Here is a 16,028-nt window from a genome sequence, read left to right as displayed (position 1 = left end):
TCATCAGTCACCTTAAATTTGTGGGCTATTAATAGTGTTTGACGTAGTGTTTTCTAGACATGTAATGAATGGGTGATCTCTTGATTTCCTGTTGAGGTAAGTGACTAATGTATGTTCTAGGAACACTGGAACTCAGGTTTTGTTCGGACCACTAGGTACATGATCTCCATTGACCAACTTTTTTTCACTGGTCTTTGAAACTAGAGCTCTGGACTGAACAGTGTAATTGCAAGGGAGAGGGCAGAAAAGGGAAACCACTGAAGAAACACCTCGATGTACTTTCGGTTTTGTAATAGAATTGTGATGTTTCTTGTTAATGAGTAGTTTCATCAGAATTAAGTGCTTACCTAAATTGCGTGTGTCTGTGAGATTTGGTGCTTGCAAATGATGACTTCTGCTGCTTCTCCCCACTAACATGCTGGAAATTTACAAAACTGGTAAATGAGTACAAATTCTTGTTTGTTTTCCTCAGGCAAAATACATCTCCCAGTGCATTGATGAGATCAAGCAGGAGCTAAAGCAGGATAACATTGCAGTGAAAGCAAATGCAGTCTGCAAACTTACATATGTGAGTGCCTTGCTGGGATACGATGTAATCGCATCTTTATTTTTTTCTTTCTTGCTGACTAGGAGCTAGTCTTTGGTCTGAATGCCTGCTTTTCTTAGACTTCAGTTTCTTAGACTGTTGTTAAGTGCAAGGCTGCAGGTGAAAATGTTCCCACATGTGTCTGACATCAGAGGCTGGATATTCCTGTTCTGTTCATTGTGCTGGCACTAGTATTGGTACAATTTTATTGAGAAAGGTCAGGAAGCTAATCTGATTTCAAACTAATCCAATTTTTAAAAGTTGTTTTCAACTGGATTGTTTGTTAGCACAGTTGCATGAGCACTTGAAACTGGTGTTTGTTTCTCTTTGTGCAGTCCTTTGTCAAGAAGAAGAGGAGGGAAATGCTGTTAAAGAATTATTTTTGTGGTCTTGTTCTGGTTTTTATTTAAAAAAAAAAAAGCAGGAAAAAAACCCCTTCACAGGGATGCTTATATAACTGCATATGTATTACCTGGAATTAATGTAAACTATTTAAAACTTGCTTCTGATGGAACCGTGAGACTTCTTTCACTTACTGTGAGTGGCATAGAATGTAACATTACTCATAAACTTGAGATGTCTTATAGTATTTTTATTGGACTCTTGTTACGTCTTCAAATTTGTGAGGTATCTTGACCTATTTTCTTGAGTCTCTTATTTCAGAAGTTAATGTTGTCTTGGCTTCTCTGCTCACAGTTACAGATGCTGGGCTACGACATCAGTTGGGCTGCTTTCAATATTATTGAAGTCATGAGTGCATCAAAGTTTACATTCAAAGTGAGTTCTCTGTGTAACTGCAACTGTACTAGCCAAGCTGTTTCATTACTGTATCTAATGAATGCATTGGTACATCATCTTTTGGTTTGCTTTCTTCAATACAGAAAGGAAGTAGATTGTATTGTTTTCTAGTATATGGATAATACTTGGCCTGCTAGTATAGGCTTTTTCTACCAGATAGCTGTCAGATACCTTTTTTTGAAAAAACAGGATATTTTATGTGAAGACCACCTAGGATTCGTAGTAGCAGGCGTATTTTATTTTGTAATAGCTTTATAATTTTTCTTCAAAGGTTTTGTTCATGGTCTGTGTTGCAGACCTTTTTCACCAAACAGGGTAGAATGTTATTCTGTAGGGAATAGTTTCCAAATTGGGCTTTAGTACCTGAAAGTCAGGAGTCCACACAGACAAAATAAATGTAATATTCTCCATTTCTCCTACTGACAATCCTACCTTATTTCTACATCTTCATGGTCATTGAACCTGTATGCTCTAACAAAGTAGAGAAGGTGAAGCTAGTTTTATTGTCCTTAAGGTAAATTTATTATCACTAGAGATGTTACTTGTCTGAGATTATTCTTTCCTAATACAAACCCCCTTTTCTAGAGAACCCTGTCACGCCTCTTCTGTTATGCAAACCTCCTGCCTAATTGTTCATCTTTTCAATATTGCTTATGAGGCTATCAGTTGTCGTTCATCTAAATGTTGCCTAAACTTTTAAAAATTTTTTTTGTTCTCCTTGCCTTTTTACAGAGAATTGGTTACCTAGCTGCCTCTCAGTGCTTTCATGAAGGAACTGATGTAATTATGTTGACTACTAATCAGATCCGAAAGGTAAACCTTTGTACTTATTTTTTCTTGCACTATCTTCCTACTTGTATTTTCAAACCTGTACACAGTATTTCTCTTTTAGGAATACAAAGGTGTTTTAAGTAGAATTCTGTTTACTTGGTTTACAGTCTACGCTCATTCCACAAGCTGAAGGATTAGTGAAATACTTAGAAGCTGTCCATAGGCTTCCCTCATGCTGTCTCATACCAGCTCTCCGTGTTTATTCATCACAGTGAATGGTGACAACAATAACCTTTGTTAATATCGCTAGCCTCTTAGGCAGCCCTTATAAGAATGTAATGGGTAAGAAAAATGTCGCCACTCCTGAGGTGAAGTGACCAGTCACCTGGCTCCACAAAGTTTCTGTTTGTGAAGGCCTGTTTTCTTCTGGTAATAACAGGCTTTTGACTTGTTTGGTATAATTGTGTGTAAAAATGATGAAGAGTGTATGTAAAGTTGTCTTCTGTATTAGTGTACCGAAGTGTGCTGTATTCATTTTCATGGGGCTTTATCACTTGGATTTTTTCAGAGTTATTGGGTTGCAGGGTTATTTTCCTATTCTTCAGCTTACGGATATATTTTTAAAGCTCTTAAGTTCAATTTTTTTAAAGTATCACTGCTTTAAAACTTGACTGATCCAGTACAAGATGTGCCTACATTTTTACCATCTGAGTAGCTAAAATGTCTTTTACTTGCTTAAAAAAGATCAGTGGGATGTTATCCAGTATCTTTCCTAAAGACCTAGTGCTTTTCCCTTTATCTTTTAAACTGTTCTGCTCTGACAAGTGCGTATTTTTAATGATGTCCATCCATTTTCTTTATTATGGAGATCTTAGTATACTGACTTCCAGTCACTTACTAAGCTATTATTTTCTTTTTGTGCCTGAGTTTTTACTTAAAGGCATAAATAAAGATGCTTTTTCATGTTTCATTGATCTAGCAACTTTGTATTTTAAGGGTTTATCATCAAAATACATTAAAACTGGAATGAATTGCAAAGTTTTGTTGCTCCTTAAGAAGTACATTTCATTATTCTTAAAGTAGAATCTAATTTCCTAACACCTGCAAAAGGTTTTAAAATGAGATGCAAGTGGCACAGAACCCTGAAGGCCTGGCTATGTTTAGCTCTCCTAAAGCAGCCTCCCTGTACACGTGAATCTGGACAGTTAATTCTGGTAGTTCATGTGGGAATGCTCTGTGCAGTTCACTTCGTATTTTTGTTTCCAAATAACTGCAGTTAAGGAGTGATCCTGTGATGCTCCGTATTCAGTGAGGTTTGGTTTTATAATCTATACTTGAAAATACTCAGATATGGATATTAATATTGTTAAGAGTCTGAAGCTCAGAAATACTTGAAAGACTATGTAGGATACTGACTACAAATAAGTCCAAAGAAACGTGACCAATAAAATGTATTCTACACCCTAGCTTGTGTTACATCTTTATGGACCAAAAGTTATGGTGCTGCCAGCAGCTTGGAAGGAAAGTAATCTCGTTTCTCTATTAGAGAGATTAAGCTAGGACACTTAGCTTAAGTGTTGCCTAACAGCACTTGACAAGAGTGCCTGTTCCCAGTGAAGTTGATGACAGTTGGGCTTTGACTTAGCAGTGTTAGCATTTAATACCAGTTTTTAAGGATTTTTAAACATATTTGCGATCATGTCATGAGTTTTGGAAAATTTTTTGCCGTTCCTAAAATACCCCCAAGGTACGATATTCTAATTGGTTTTATGTTTCAGCCATCCATCTATTGTTTAATTATGATTCCTCATGCCCAGTATTAAACCCCAGGTTAGCTGTACTTTAGCAGGTGTTGGAGGACATTCCTGTTAATAGTTGATATAAATACTCCATGAAGTAGAAGCTCTGCTTCATGTGTGTTGAGTGAATAAAACTGGTCTGAGAAAATTGTTTCTCAACATCCTGTGTGATCTTAAATTTTTGAGCCTGTTTTTCCTTTTTTAGGATCTGAGTAGCCCTAACCAATATGATACTGGAGTTGCACTGACTGGCTTGTCCTGTTTTGTTACTCCAGATCTTGCCAGGGACTTGGCAAATGACATCATGACACTGGTGAGTTGATAAGATTGAAATAACTTTTTCCTGTAATTAAAGAATGTTAAATTGTTCAAATCTGGTAAATATCTGTTAAATTTAGAACTGTTACATGTGAAAACTGACACTTTGTTCTTGTGGGGTTTTTGGGGAGCTTCTAGAGACCTTGGTTAGCTCAAGGGGATTACCTTGAATATTTCTGTTAGTTTTGGTGATAAATGACAGTATTTTGCTCTCCTCTCAAAGCTGAGTTTTTAAGAAGTAGTTGAGTCTCCCAGAAAGAAATTTTGAGACAGTAGTGTGGATATAAGGACCTTGAGAATAAACTCTGGAAACACAAATTTGCTAAGAGCCTGATTGCAATTGTTTCATTAACAGATGTCTCATACTAAGCCTTATATCAGGAAGAAGGCAGTGTTAATCATGTACAAAGTTTTTTTGAAATACCCAGAGTCCCTCCGTCCCGCATTTCCTCGCCTTAAAGAGAAACTTGAAGATCCAGATCCTGGTGAGTGGATTTTAGTGAAGTACTTCTGCTCCAAAACATCTAGGTATACATGCATTTAGAGCTTGTGGAGAGAAGATTTAATGAAAAAATGCTGTAATCATCTTTTGGGTACTGATTCGCCTGTTTAATAGGTAGATGAGCATATGAGAGTTTTGACAGATGTTGCCATATTAAAAATACATTCTTTAAAATGTCCAATTCTTACTTCAAACCCAAAGCTATTGAAACTATATCAATGGATTAAACCTTAATGGGACAAAGCTACTTAATGCTTCCTGGTTTGTTGCTTGCTTAACTTGGCTACTGAACATGTTTCAGTTGATTTCAGGGTTTGGGTTTTTGTTGTTGTTTCCTGTGCTCTCTTACAAAGCTGCAGCTATTGGCTTCCAATGGATGTACTTAAAATAATTTCACATTGCTTAGTATTTTTTTTCTTTTCTATTTTTTAAATTTAAACTTTGAGTCTCGACTGCTGTTTGGACCCTTCGGTACTGTGGCAGTACAATTCAGCTGCAGCACAGGAAATTTGCAATTGCTCTTTATCATATTCACACTTCTACTCAGTCTTCCTGGAAGGTGCTGGTCTTCCCTCACTGCACCAAAATGCCATACACTTGTTTCAAGAATTCTGCGTGCAGTACAGTTTGGTGATCTCCAGTTGATTTGCATGTCTGTTTAGAGGGAGAAATTTAATTGCATGTACTGGACTAATTTGGTGTGGGCATGTAAGATGCATCTTCCAGGGACAATGTTTTTAAGGAAAGCAAAATACACACCCCCCTCACCTGCAAACAAAGGAAGAAAATGCCTATAACACTTTATGGAGAAACGGACTGCTCTCTACTAGAATACCCAGACTATCTAGATTAAAAGATTCCAAACTGGTAACGATCAAGGTAGAGGCTGAATAATTAGAAGGGAATGAACTTTGTCCAGTCAAATTGTTTAAGGATTCATTATTTTTGTATTTAAACATGTCTAAAAAATACATTTTAAAGAAGCAAGAGTGGAAACTTTATGGTAGGTAGGATTATTGATTATTATGTTGTCTGTGTCCCACAAACAAGCTATCCACAGTAAAGGGGGAAGGAGGCTAGCAGTGTTCTGTTCTTTCTAATACTGGACCCAAAGCAGATACCCAGCTTGCTGATATATTAGAAAAATAGCCAAAATTAAATAAAATAATTTCTCAGTTTGTTTTTGCATTCTTGTATTTAGTTCACTACCTCATGGTTGGTAATGAGGCTGAACCATTCCTCTTGGACACACAAGTCTGAATCTTCAGCTGTTTTTGTTCTGGGGGTTCTGCACCAGAAACTTCAATTACAATTAAGGTGTTGATGAGATTTCTGCTTTTCCCACTTCTTTTTCCCAGGTGTGCAGTCTGCTGCAGTAAATGTTATTTGTGAGCTGGCTCGACGCAATCCCAAAAACTACCTTTCCCTTGCTCCACTCTTTTTCAAGTTGATGACGTCGTCAACCAATAATTGGGTTCTCATTAAAATTATAAAACTGGCAAGTATTCTGGATCTATGTTTACAGCATTTGGGTTCTCATTAGATTACCTTGAGTGCAAAAATAGATTTCTTGCTTGGAAGTATAGTTACCATTGAATTCAAATAAAAAGAAACCAGGAATATCTTCTAGTGTTTGTGAACATAATCAAAGAGAAAAATATTTTAATATAGTTTGGTTTAAATATAATGATCTACAATTTAAATCATGTTTTTATAGTGTTTAAAAGCAGCTATTAAATCACTTTCTTGTCTGCACTTCTTTTTTAATAGTTTGGTGCTCTTACCCCATTAGAACCTAGGCTGGGAAAGAAACTGATTGAGCCTCTGACCAACCTCATCCATAGGTATGTATAACAAATGTTACTTTGCCCATTCAGGGTTGGTGAAGTGGCTCTTAGGTCAGTAGCTAGGTCTGTGGGTGCATTTCTGAACTTTTTCTTGAGTCTCAATATATTTGCTTCAAGTATCAAGAGATAATTACATCAGGACTATTTCTCAAAAACCTGAGTGAGATAAAATACCTTAAAGGAGAGTCTTTAGCTGTCTGAATGTCAACATGAATTTCTCCAAAGCATGCATGAAAGTTGGAGCAATTTGCTTTCCTTTCACTTCATTTTAAGATAGAGATGTCTATGGAGAATACATAAAAACTGTAGCTTAAAAGAGTCTCAGCTGTGTATTTGCCTCTTCTGTTAACCTACACACACTTGGTTCTTGATTTTTTTGGAAGTGCCTTACCCACCAAAGCAGCATGACAAGGAGTATATTAAATTTCTTTCTCATGCCTTTGTCAGGCCAGACGTGTTTTGGAAGAGGTTCCTTTCATATATGTCCTAAATATAGATTAGATAGATTTGAAGATTTTTCCTTGTCCCATGTTAAAGCTGGTTTGTTGTGTTGTTTTGGATCTAATTCAGAACTGAAATCAGAAAGTAGATGTCTTGGAGGGAATACATGTATTTTCCCAGTTAGAAAAAGAAAGTGTGATCTGATGCACGAGTTGTTAAATTAAAAGGTCTGTTTCTGTTCATGTGGCAGAGCAAGAAGATAGATGGGAATGAGCACATTTTAAACAGATACCTGTGTAGCTATGAGAGCAGCTCTAGCCAAACAATTTCTGTTTGTCCTCCTAGTATACCTTTAAGGCTGGTTCAGAGCAGACCAGCCAGCAGCCTTGCATGCAAATACCCAAAGAGGGTTTTTGCAGCAGTGACAAATAGATACAAATTCACTAGAAACAGTACTTCGCCAGAAAAAGCAGGAAGATGGATAGTATGTCTTCAATCCTGCCGCTACCTCCTCTCCCCAACTCCCACATTAGTCATTTTGTTATTTGTGAGGACTTAATCCTGTTCGGTTTAATCTCCGATCAGTCATTTTGGTGCTCATATCACGCATAAGGCAAACCACCCTGCCATCCACCACGAAGTGCATAGGGAGCAAAAATGATTGTCTTGGTTCTGAGAGTACTAGAGTCACGTATATGGTGTGCTGAGTGACCTTCACGGTATTGCTTCTGACTGCTGCCTCCAGAGTTGTTTGCTCATTACCTTTGCAGACCTTGCTTCTGGAGTCTGTTCCTTTGTTATTTGTGAGGTTTGCTGTGTTTCCCTCTTGTGTAGATCAGGATTTGTAAGTACCTTTGAAATCCTCAGAATTGCACTGTATGTATGTTCAACTGGCAAAAGTTGTCTTGAATTTAAGATTTGGGAGAAATCAGACTTGAAAATGGGTTGCTCGCTTAGTGATGAGCAAGTGGGTACCTGCACGCTGGAAGAGTCTGCTGTCTGTGCATGACTCATTCTCTTTGGAGAGAGAGACTTGAGGTTCTCCATCTGCCTGCCTTATCGTGAATTTTTGACCTTGGGCAGAGGTTTTAATTTGACCCTTGGACAAGATTGCTTCAGTGCTCTGTAACTGGAACTGAGGGTTTGAGTAACTGCTTCCTTCCTTATTCCTTGTGTTACAGTGCTGTTACTTGCTGCTTCTCCAAGGAGATTTTGTTGTTGTTATTGTTAAACATTCAGTAGCCCTTCTTCCCCCCAACAGTTTTTAAGTGAGAATCATTTCATCTAGTTTGAAGGTATATGGAACAGAATACTGGCAATTTCTTGTGTAATTAAAGGTGTTAACTAGCTCCAAGATATTGCTGACAACTCTTCAAAATGTGCCGGTTTTATTCCGTATTTAAAATACTTGATTTCTGTTTCAGCACCTCAGCCATGTCTCTCTTATATGAATGTGTGAACACAGTAATAGCAGGTGAGAACTGAAATTTGTAACCTAGAAAAATACATGATGAACTTTGTCATCAATTAACACCATCTGTAAACCTGTTTTTTAAGCTAATGTATTTTATAACTGAAATAAGTCACCTGGCAAACTTTGATTTGTGTTATTGTGTAACTGTAACTTAAATCCTTTGTTGTCAGTTGATAAGGTTAAGTTACTACAGCTATGTTGTATTTGCTAAAGGCTGAAATTAAGTATGAACAATTATTGATTATACGCAAGCTCCTAAATGTTGCTAGAACCATGAAATATACCAGCTGCAATAGAATTTTAAAAAGACTGATGCCTCATGGAAACTTTGACAAAGTTTTCTTATGTGATGAAGGAGCGGACATATTTTTTAATTCTACAATTTCACAGCTTAAAAACTCAGTCTAATTCCTTAAAGGAGGTATTTGGAATCATTGATTTATAGTTTCACTTTCTGGGGAAGGGATGTGAACTGCGTAACAGGCATGGAGAGAGAAACAAAGCCAAAAATGGGTAACACAGTATTCCAGCTCAGACTTGGTGCTTTTGCAATCGTGTGGAAGTAGAGGGTTATTGACATCCACAGTTTGGCCATAAGTCTGTCTCTTGTGGGTATTTTGGATAATGGTGCAGGAACTTGCTGTACTGGGGCAGTTCAAAGAGGAAGCGGTGGTCTGTCACTCACATTGTATTCGTTTGTTCCTTCAGGGAAATGTGAAATGACATTATGATGGGGGAAAAAATAACATGGATGTTAATTCCGTTGAGGATGAGAGTGTGCTTCACTAAGATACAGTAGGATAATTCTATGGGTCAAAGGGAAAATCACACACACAGGACACCTCAGGGACTGTAATGTAAAAGTCAAATTCAGAAAGAGATGTGAAGCTGTGTGCCTGCGTTAGAGCAGTACTTTGCACCTGCCAGTTCTTTGCGTGACCCAAAATGATCGCATCCAACACGCCTTCTCTGAAATGTAGCTCTGCAGGATTATGGAGAGCAAAATGCCACTATACTTACTGGTCACTAAAGTCAACGTGTGTGACTTGCTCAGTAAGATTTGGTGTTGGCATGGATGTGCTATATGACAGCAGCAGTTAACAAGGTAACACCACCTCTTCTGCTGTGGGGTTGCATGCTGTCAGATCTGTACAAATGTCCAATAGAATCAACAATGGGACCTAATTTGTGCCTCGAGGCTCTTGCTGGCTTGATTAAAGCTTCAGTGTAATTACATTAAACTCTAGGATCTGTTGCTGTGTCTCGTTACATTAGGGAAGCACACACTTAAAAATTCAGCTATACAGTAGCTGATGACATATTTACAGTCTTGACGGCTACGTGAGATCAGTAAACCTTAATGAGAGCAAAGCATAATGAAAAGCAGCTTTGACCTGGCTGTTCCAGCAGTTCCTACCTTTGCACTTTTTTTTTTCCTGCCTTGCTATTATTGCTCTTAATGTATATGAAACTATAGTTTGTGTCACAACCCCCTCTCCTCTCCCAAGGCCCCCCAAAAGTCCAAGCAAACAGACAAACAAAATAAACTGGCATCTTCCCTTGTGAGCTGAGCTAGCTGTTGACCTTTAGGTGTTGTGTTGTTGCATTCATTCAGAACACAGAAATACTAACTGAAATTTGTGCTTGTGTAATTGCAGTTTTGATTTCTCTGTCCTCTGGGATGCCTAATCACAGCGCTAGCATCCAGGTACAACACTGGGTTTTGGTGGGGGTTATTTGATCTGCTCCACTGTGTAATACTAAGTGCCATGGAGAAACTGGATTGTGTTCCTCTGCCAAAAGTTAAAGCAATAGCTCCCTGAAGCACAGCCACTCAGGTGGAATCCTACGGACTGAAGCATTTCCTATATAAATTCTCTTATTTCCTTTGCTCTAAAATGCAGACTCTTCTCATTTAGAGTTTTCCTAACTCTCTTATTCAGCTGCTATCAATACAATCATACAGAGGTTCTTTTTGTTCTGAAATCTGTTAATGCAACAAGACCTTCTTACGTAGAGACCCTGGGTCTTGGTCATAATGCTTCCTTGTGTATTGAGTAAACTTCATGAAGAGTTAAGTTAATTAAGACTTTTAGGGCTTGCAATAAGCATGACGTGTCTTTTTTCCAGCTTTGTGTTCAGAAGTTAAGAATATTGATAGAAGATTCTGACCAGAACTGTAAGTATGTTGCTTGTCTTCATGGAAGCTTTTAGCAACCAACCACTGGGGAGAAATTGCAGCAGTCTTAGAGCAATGAGCTGTTTTTCCAAACAGCTTGTTCAGTATTGTAGTGCCTGGTACGTTGTAAACAATTGCTGGGATTTTTAATGCAGAAATAATTTTTGATAGCAAGCACTTCTTTATAATGATCTTTTTTAAAACAAATGAGATTAATTATTACTGCTCTTTGTGATCTTGTAAATCTAAACCAGTTCTTTTTCATGCTCTGGGTTTTCCCTTTTTATAAACTTGCTGCTTGGAAAGTAGTGAGGGATGTTCAACAGTGTAAGCATAATAGTAAAATGCAAGAATGCTTACTTATTTTAGTAACTACAAAGAATACTGAGAAATCCTTTTTTGTGCAAACCTTTTTCCTGCCATCTGAATTTTTCCCATTGAGAATGGGGCTCCTACTTAATACACCAATCTTCAGTGCTTTTAAACCTGCATTCATCCGAGGATGCCTGTTCTCAAAACCCATAGTTTCTATATATTAAATACATGTTTTTGAACCAATGATAAAATTTGAGGTGCAAGAAGACTGTGATGAAGATTATATATGTAAGTCTGTGCCTATATATGGGATTACAAAATTAAAGGCTGTAATCTGTGATGCACTGTTTCTCAAAAATGCTTTTCCTTGTCACAGATATTTATTCAAGTGTATTAAAGTTGCTTTCAGTAGAAGCACTTGGTATTAAGATTTCATGTTCAACACAAAACAGTGTTTCTATATTTGCAAAGAAGTTTCATTTTGTTTTTCACAGTGAAATACCTGGGACTGTTAGCTATGTCCAAAATCCTGAAAACGCATCCTAAATCAGTTCAATCTCACAAGGATCTCATTCTCCAGTGTTTGGATGACAAAGATGAGTCTATCCGACTCAGAGCTTTAGATCTCCTGTATGGCATGGTATGTTTCTACATGTATTTCCTTTCCTCTCCAGACCCTGTGACCCTTTAGGAGGCTGATGTTTAAGAAAAACATGCAACTTTCTCTTCTCTCCCCAGTAGTCTTGTGATAATAACTCCCATATCTTTTCTGGCACTTGGACAAATAAAACATCTGGCACAGCATGAAAGGGCTTTAAAAACTTTGATTCAGACTGGAAAGAGTTTCTGAGTTCAGGTGCTGTGGAAGTTACCCAGAAGGCTGTTTTTCTAATGCCTAAGCCTTAGCTGCTCCTTCTGTCCTTTGTCTAGGTATGAAGTGGACCGCAGGCATACTGGGATAGGTCTGTGCTGTTCTAGGTTGCAGCCCATGTTGTAGCACACCGTGCTCAGGTTGACCTAAGTTATGCAGTCTGGGAAACAGTCTGGAGCACTCTAAAACCACAGGAGAATGCAGCTTTAAGCTGCTTTACTGTCGAATTTGTCTGTCGCTGTAAACTTTGTTACGCCTTTTAATGACATGTACAGAATCTCATTCTGTTTGTTCTCCTGTGTGCCGCCAGTCCTGTGCGTGCATTCTGCAGCTGTGCAGGGCAGTTTATAAAATGTGCATAGGCTACAGGGGCAATCTTGTAGTGACAACATTTGATCTCCGAAAGGACTGTGGTTATGATTTATATAGTAAAGTGCCTTTCTCTCAAGAGTCTGTGCTGCCCCTTCCCACATGCACAAAGGGATTGTGATAGATATGTCTCATAGCTTCCTATTTTAGAGGAGAAAGTGAAAAGTAAGAAGGGGCACCTTTTGTCTGGTACTCCTCGTGAGGTGAGAATAACTTCAATAACCTTTGATCAGGACAGTGGTTTTAATGTTGTTGCAAAGAGAATTGGAGTTCGTTCTTAGTTCCTGTAGGTTAAATTCTGCTTGTTATGTCTTTAGTCAAAAGATAACCTAGGAAAAAGTGTATGATTTTGCTCAACCCTGCCTCTGAGGAAGAGTGCTATATAATGAATGATTGTAGAAATACTATTACGTACATTTTTGTTAGTGATGTCTTTAACATGTACCTATTGAGACATCATAGCTGGAAGCAGCAAGTCACAACAACTGGTGATATTTACTGAATATTTTGGTCACTTTAGACAAATAAGTTTCCAGAGCAAGTTAATACAGCTATGTTTTGAAATGCTAGAATTCCATTGGATATTAATAACTCTTAAATTTGTTTAGTTTAGAAGCAAAAATGTTTTAAACTATTAAATTTGCTAATCTGGCAGAAGTAGAAGAATCATTTTCTCCTGGATTTCTGTGTTGCTACTAGTAATTCTGATTCTCAGCTGTCCCACAGTATGGTCTTGTATATTTGTGCTGGCTCTGCTTTAACAACAACACTGAAAAGAAATAATCACGTTCCTTTTTTTGACTGTGACCAAAGTTAGGGGTTCTCATTTCTTGTTAACACGACACAGGTCCATCAAAGAGCTAGCAGCTGCTTTAATGGAATTAGGAAGACTTGACAGTATGGGAAATGGCTTAGTTGTGGTTCAACCCTTCAATAACTCTTTAACAGGTATCGAAGAAGAACTTGATGGAGATAGTGAAGAAACTGATGATTCACGTGGATAAAGCAGAAGGGACGACATACCGGGATGAGCTGCTGACCAAAATCATAGATATTTGTAGTCAGTCCAATTATCAATATATCACAAACTTTGAATGGTCAGTGTTTTTATGTGTCAACTTTGAGATCATCAGCAATGGTAATGCATGATTGTCTACTGACAAAATTGCATCCCTTTCAATTTTGTAGGTACATAAGCATCTTGGTGGAGCTGACCCGATTGGAAGGCACACGGCATGGGCATCTTATAGCAGCTCAGATGTTAGATGTAGCTATCAGAGTTAAAGCTATTCGTAAATTTGCAGTTTCTCAAATGGCCATGCTTCTGGACAATGCTCATCTCATAGCCAGCAACACCCAGAGAAATGGGATCTGTGAGGTGCTTTATGCTGCTGCTTGGATATGTGGGGAGTTCTCTGAGTAAGTGCAAACAGAAAGCCCAATATGCTTTGAGCAGTTTCTTTCGGACAAAGATTGCAGTCACTGAAAAGTATTTTTGAGAAGGATAGTTCAAAATACGCACCCTAAAGCTAACAAAATGATTGCTTCTTTCCCAATCCCTCACCCAATAGACTCCTTAGTCGTTTCTAGCCAAGATGGATACTTCATTTTGAGTATCTGGTCTTTTTTCTTGTCTCCCTAGTCCTGCCCACTCATGCAGGAAGGCATAGTTGAGGGTATAAGCTGTAAGATCTTAAGACATTGAAGGAAGTCCTTAATCATTAAGGTCTAACCCCACTTATATCATAAGGAAAATGTCCAATCACCATGTTTGACTGAATTAGTTTTTGCTCTCCTCTCTGTTTTGCCCTTGTTGAAAGATTTTTGCAGAACCTAATCTTCCTGAGAATTGGAAGTCATCTTATTTTTTGCTCAAAACTTCTCTGTACCCACAGGAGCACAATTTTCAACGTTCTTGTGGCAACATTGTCTTTTAGCTTAAATAGATGTTTTTGTCTCTTGTGATTTTGGTAAGCTGGACAGACCATGATACTGTAGTCTCCTTTTATCATCTGATTTGGTGTCTCTTCTTGTAATTGCCACTCTGAACACTGGTTCCAGTATAAATTCGCATAGTAGGTGTGATACTTTTAGGGAACATTCATACAGCTGACATCTTCATCTAACTAAAAAAGTTCTGCAAAGAAAACTGTAGATTAAGAAGCAAGAGAATACACTCTCCTTTTTCAGTCTGATCACATTTTTACTTTGGAAGAACTTTAGCTTTCCATTTGTAATGGACCGGTAACTTTTTTGTGCATCTTCCATTTAGTTGTGAGCAGACAATTCTGAATAAGGGCATGAGATTTATGAAAACAAGTGCTATGATCTGCATTCTTTTCTGTGTATTAAGCATTACCTACTAGATTTTATTTTTCAGTAAATGATTGGAAATACAACCTCATTGATGCATGAGTGGTGAAGTACAGAATGGCAGGAAGGTAGCTGGGCTGCCAGATCCAGCCTGTCAATGGAGTTGGCACTTAGAAGTGCAGTGCTTAGTTAATGGAGAGAATACTGAACTTGTAAAGGTGGAAACTGAGGTGTCCCTCCTCTTCTGTAAATTCTTCTGTGCCATGTTACTATTGTAATTTGGAAGGGGAAATACACATCAAATTATTATGTATTTGTAGTCTGTCCTGTCTTTTTGTAGTACTTTGTACTGCAGCTGAGGTTTTTGAAAAGTTCTTCTCCATGGAGACTGATGAAATGTTGAAATTTCTTGATTGCTGTCTTTCGTCTGTCCACTCTGTCTTTATAGACACCTTGAGGAAGCAAACCAAACTTTAGAAGCAATGTTGAGGCCTAAAGTTACAACTTTACCAGGCCACATCCAGGCGGTTTATGTCCAGAATATGGTGAAGCTCTATGCATCCATCCTACAGCAGAAAGAGCAATCTGGGGAAAAGGAAGGAGCTCAGGAAATTACACAGCTGATGATTGAGCGTTTACCTCAGTTTGTACAGAGTGCCGATCTAGAAGTTCAGGAGAGGGTAAGAGAACAAAATTACTTTGGAATTTATCATGCAAAGTCTCTCATTTGTATTGGAGCATATATGTAATTTTCTGTGGACATGCACATTTTATATAAGCCATTGTTATCAATGGAGTGGTGTGCTTATTCTGTGCTTTCACTGTGTATGTCAGTGAAAGAGAAGCTCTAGAACTAGAGTGGGAAGAGTGGTGATATTAAATGTCAGAGCCCAGATCTTATTCCAGTTTGATACCATCTCTAAAGACTGCTTGCAAGACTTAAATTGTTTTGAGTTAAATTTTGAAATTATGCAACCACATAAGGACACAAAAAGGACACAACTAGAAGAGAGGGTTAACATGGATTTTTTTTTTTACATTTGCTCTAAACCTGCAGTTTATGTTGCTTCTCTTAACTGTTCTACTCCATTAAGGGAATTATCTTCTGCTGACTTTCATCAGTTGATTTTTTTGGTTCAGTTTGTTAATATTAATTCTGAAAGTACTTCTGCATTTGTTTTTAGGCTTCCTGCATCTTGCAACTAATAAAATATATTCAGAAGCTACAAATAAAAGAAGTACCTGTAGCTGAGGAAGTGATAGCCCTGTTTGCTGGTGAGCTGAACCCTGTGGCTCCTAAAGCACAGAAGAAAGTACCAGTTCCAGAGGGGTAAGGTTCCTTCTCTCTCCCAAAGACTTATTTAAACTTTTAAACTCTTAAAAAGTAAAGCTAAGTATATGATGAGAAGCACTGAATTACTCAGGGGTACTGAGTCAAGCTGTTT

At 37.9% G+C, this 16,028-nt stretch overlaps 1 protein-coding gene across 2 annotated transcripts in view; it reads left to right on the top strand.

The window, feature by feature from the left end:
• The window catches only part of AP3D1 (adaptor related protein complex 3 subunit delta 1), a 45,851-nt gene that overhangs the window by 13,991 nt on the left and 15,832 nt on the right, over positions 1–16,028 (top strand). For both annotated transcript variants that reach the window (XM_069790139.1, XM_069790137.1), the window contains exons 2-16: positions 473–568; positions 1,283–1,363; positions 2,117–2,197; positions 4,160–4,267; positions 4,628–4,757; positions 6,133–6,272; positions 6,545–6,618; positions 8,487–8,536; positions 10,195–10,244; positions 10,667–10,715; positions 11,525–11,670; positions 13,219–13,367; positions 13,459–13,689; positions 15,032–15,263; positions 15,768–15,913. In XM_069790139.1, the coding sequence (XP_069646240.1) occupies positions 473–568; positions 1,283–1,363; positions 2,117–2,197; positions 4,160–4,267; positions 4,628–4,757; positions 6,133–6,272; positions 6,545–6,618; positions 8,487–8,536; positions 10,195–10,244; positions 10,667–10,715; positions 11,525–11,670; positions 13,219–13,367; positions 13,459–13,689; positions 15,032–15,263; positions 15,768–15,913 (1,763 nt within the window). The remainder of the gene's footprint in view (positions 1–472; positions 569–1,282; positions 1,364–2,116; positions 2,198–4,159; positions 4,268–4,627; positions 4,758–6,132; positions 6,273–6,544; positions 6,619–8,486; positions 8,537–10,194; positions 10,245–10,666; positions 10,716–11,524; positions 11,671–13,218; positions 13,368–13,458; positions 13,690–15,031; positions 15,264–15,767; positions 15,914–16,028) is intronic.

The sequence above is a fragment of the Haliaeetus albicilla genome, chromosome 8 (assembly GCF_947461875.1).
Source record: "Haliaeetus albicilla chromosome 8, bHalAlb1.1, whole genome shotgun sequence".
NCBI classification, from domain to species: Eukaryota; Metazoa; Chordata; class Aves; order Accipitriformes; family Accipitridae; genus Haliaeetus; species Haliaeetus albicilla.
The sequence above is the reverse complement of the archived record's forward strand: the minus strand, read 5'-3'. Positions and strand labels throughout refer to the sequence as shown.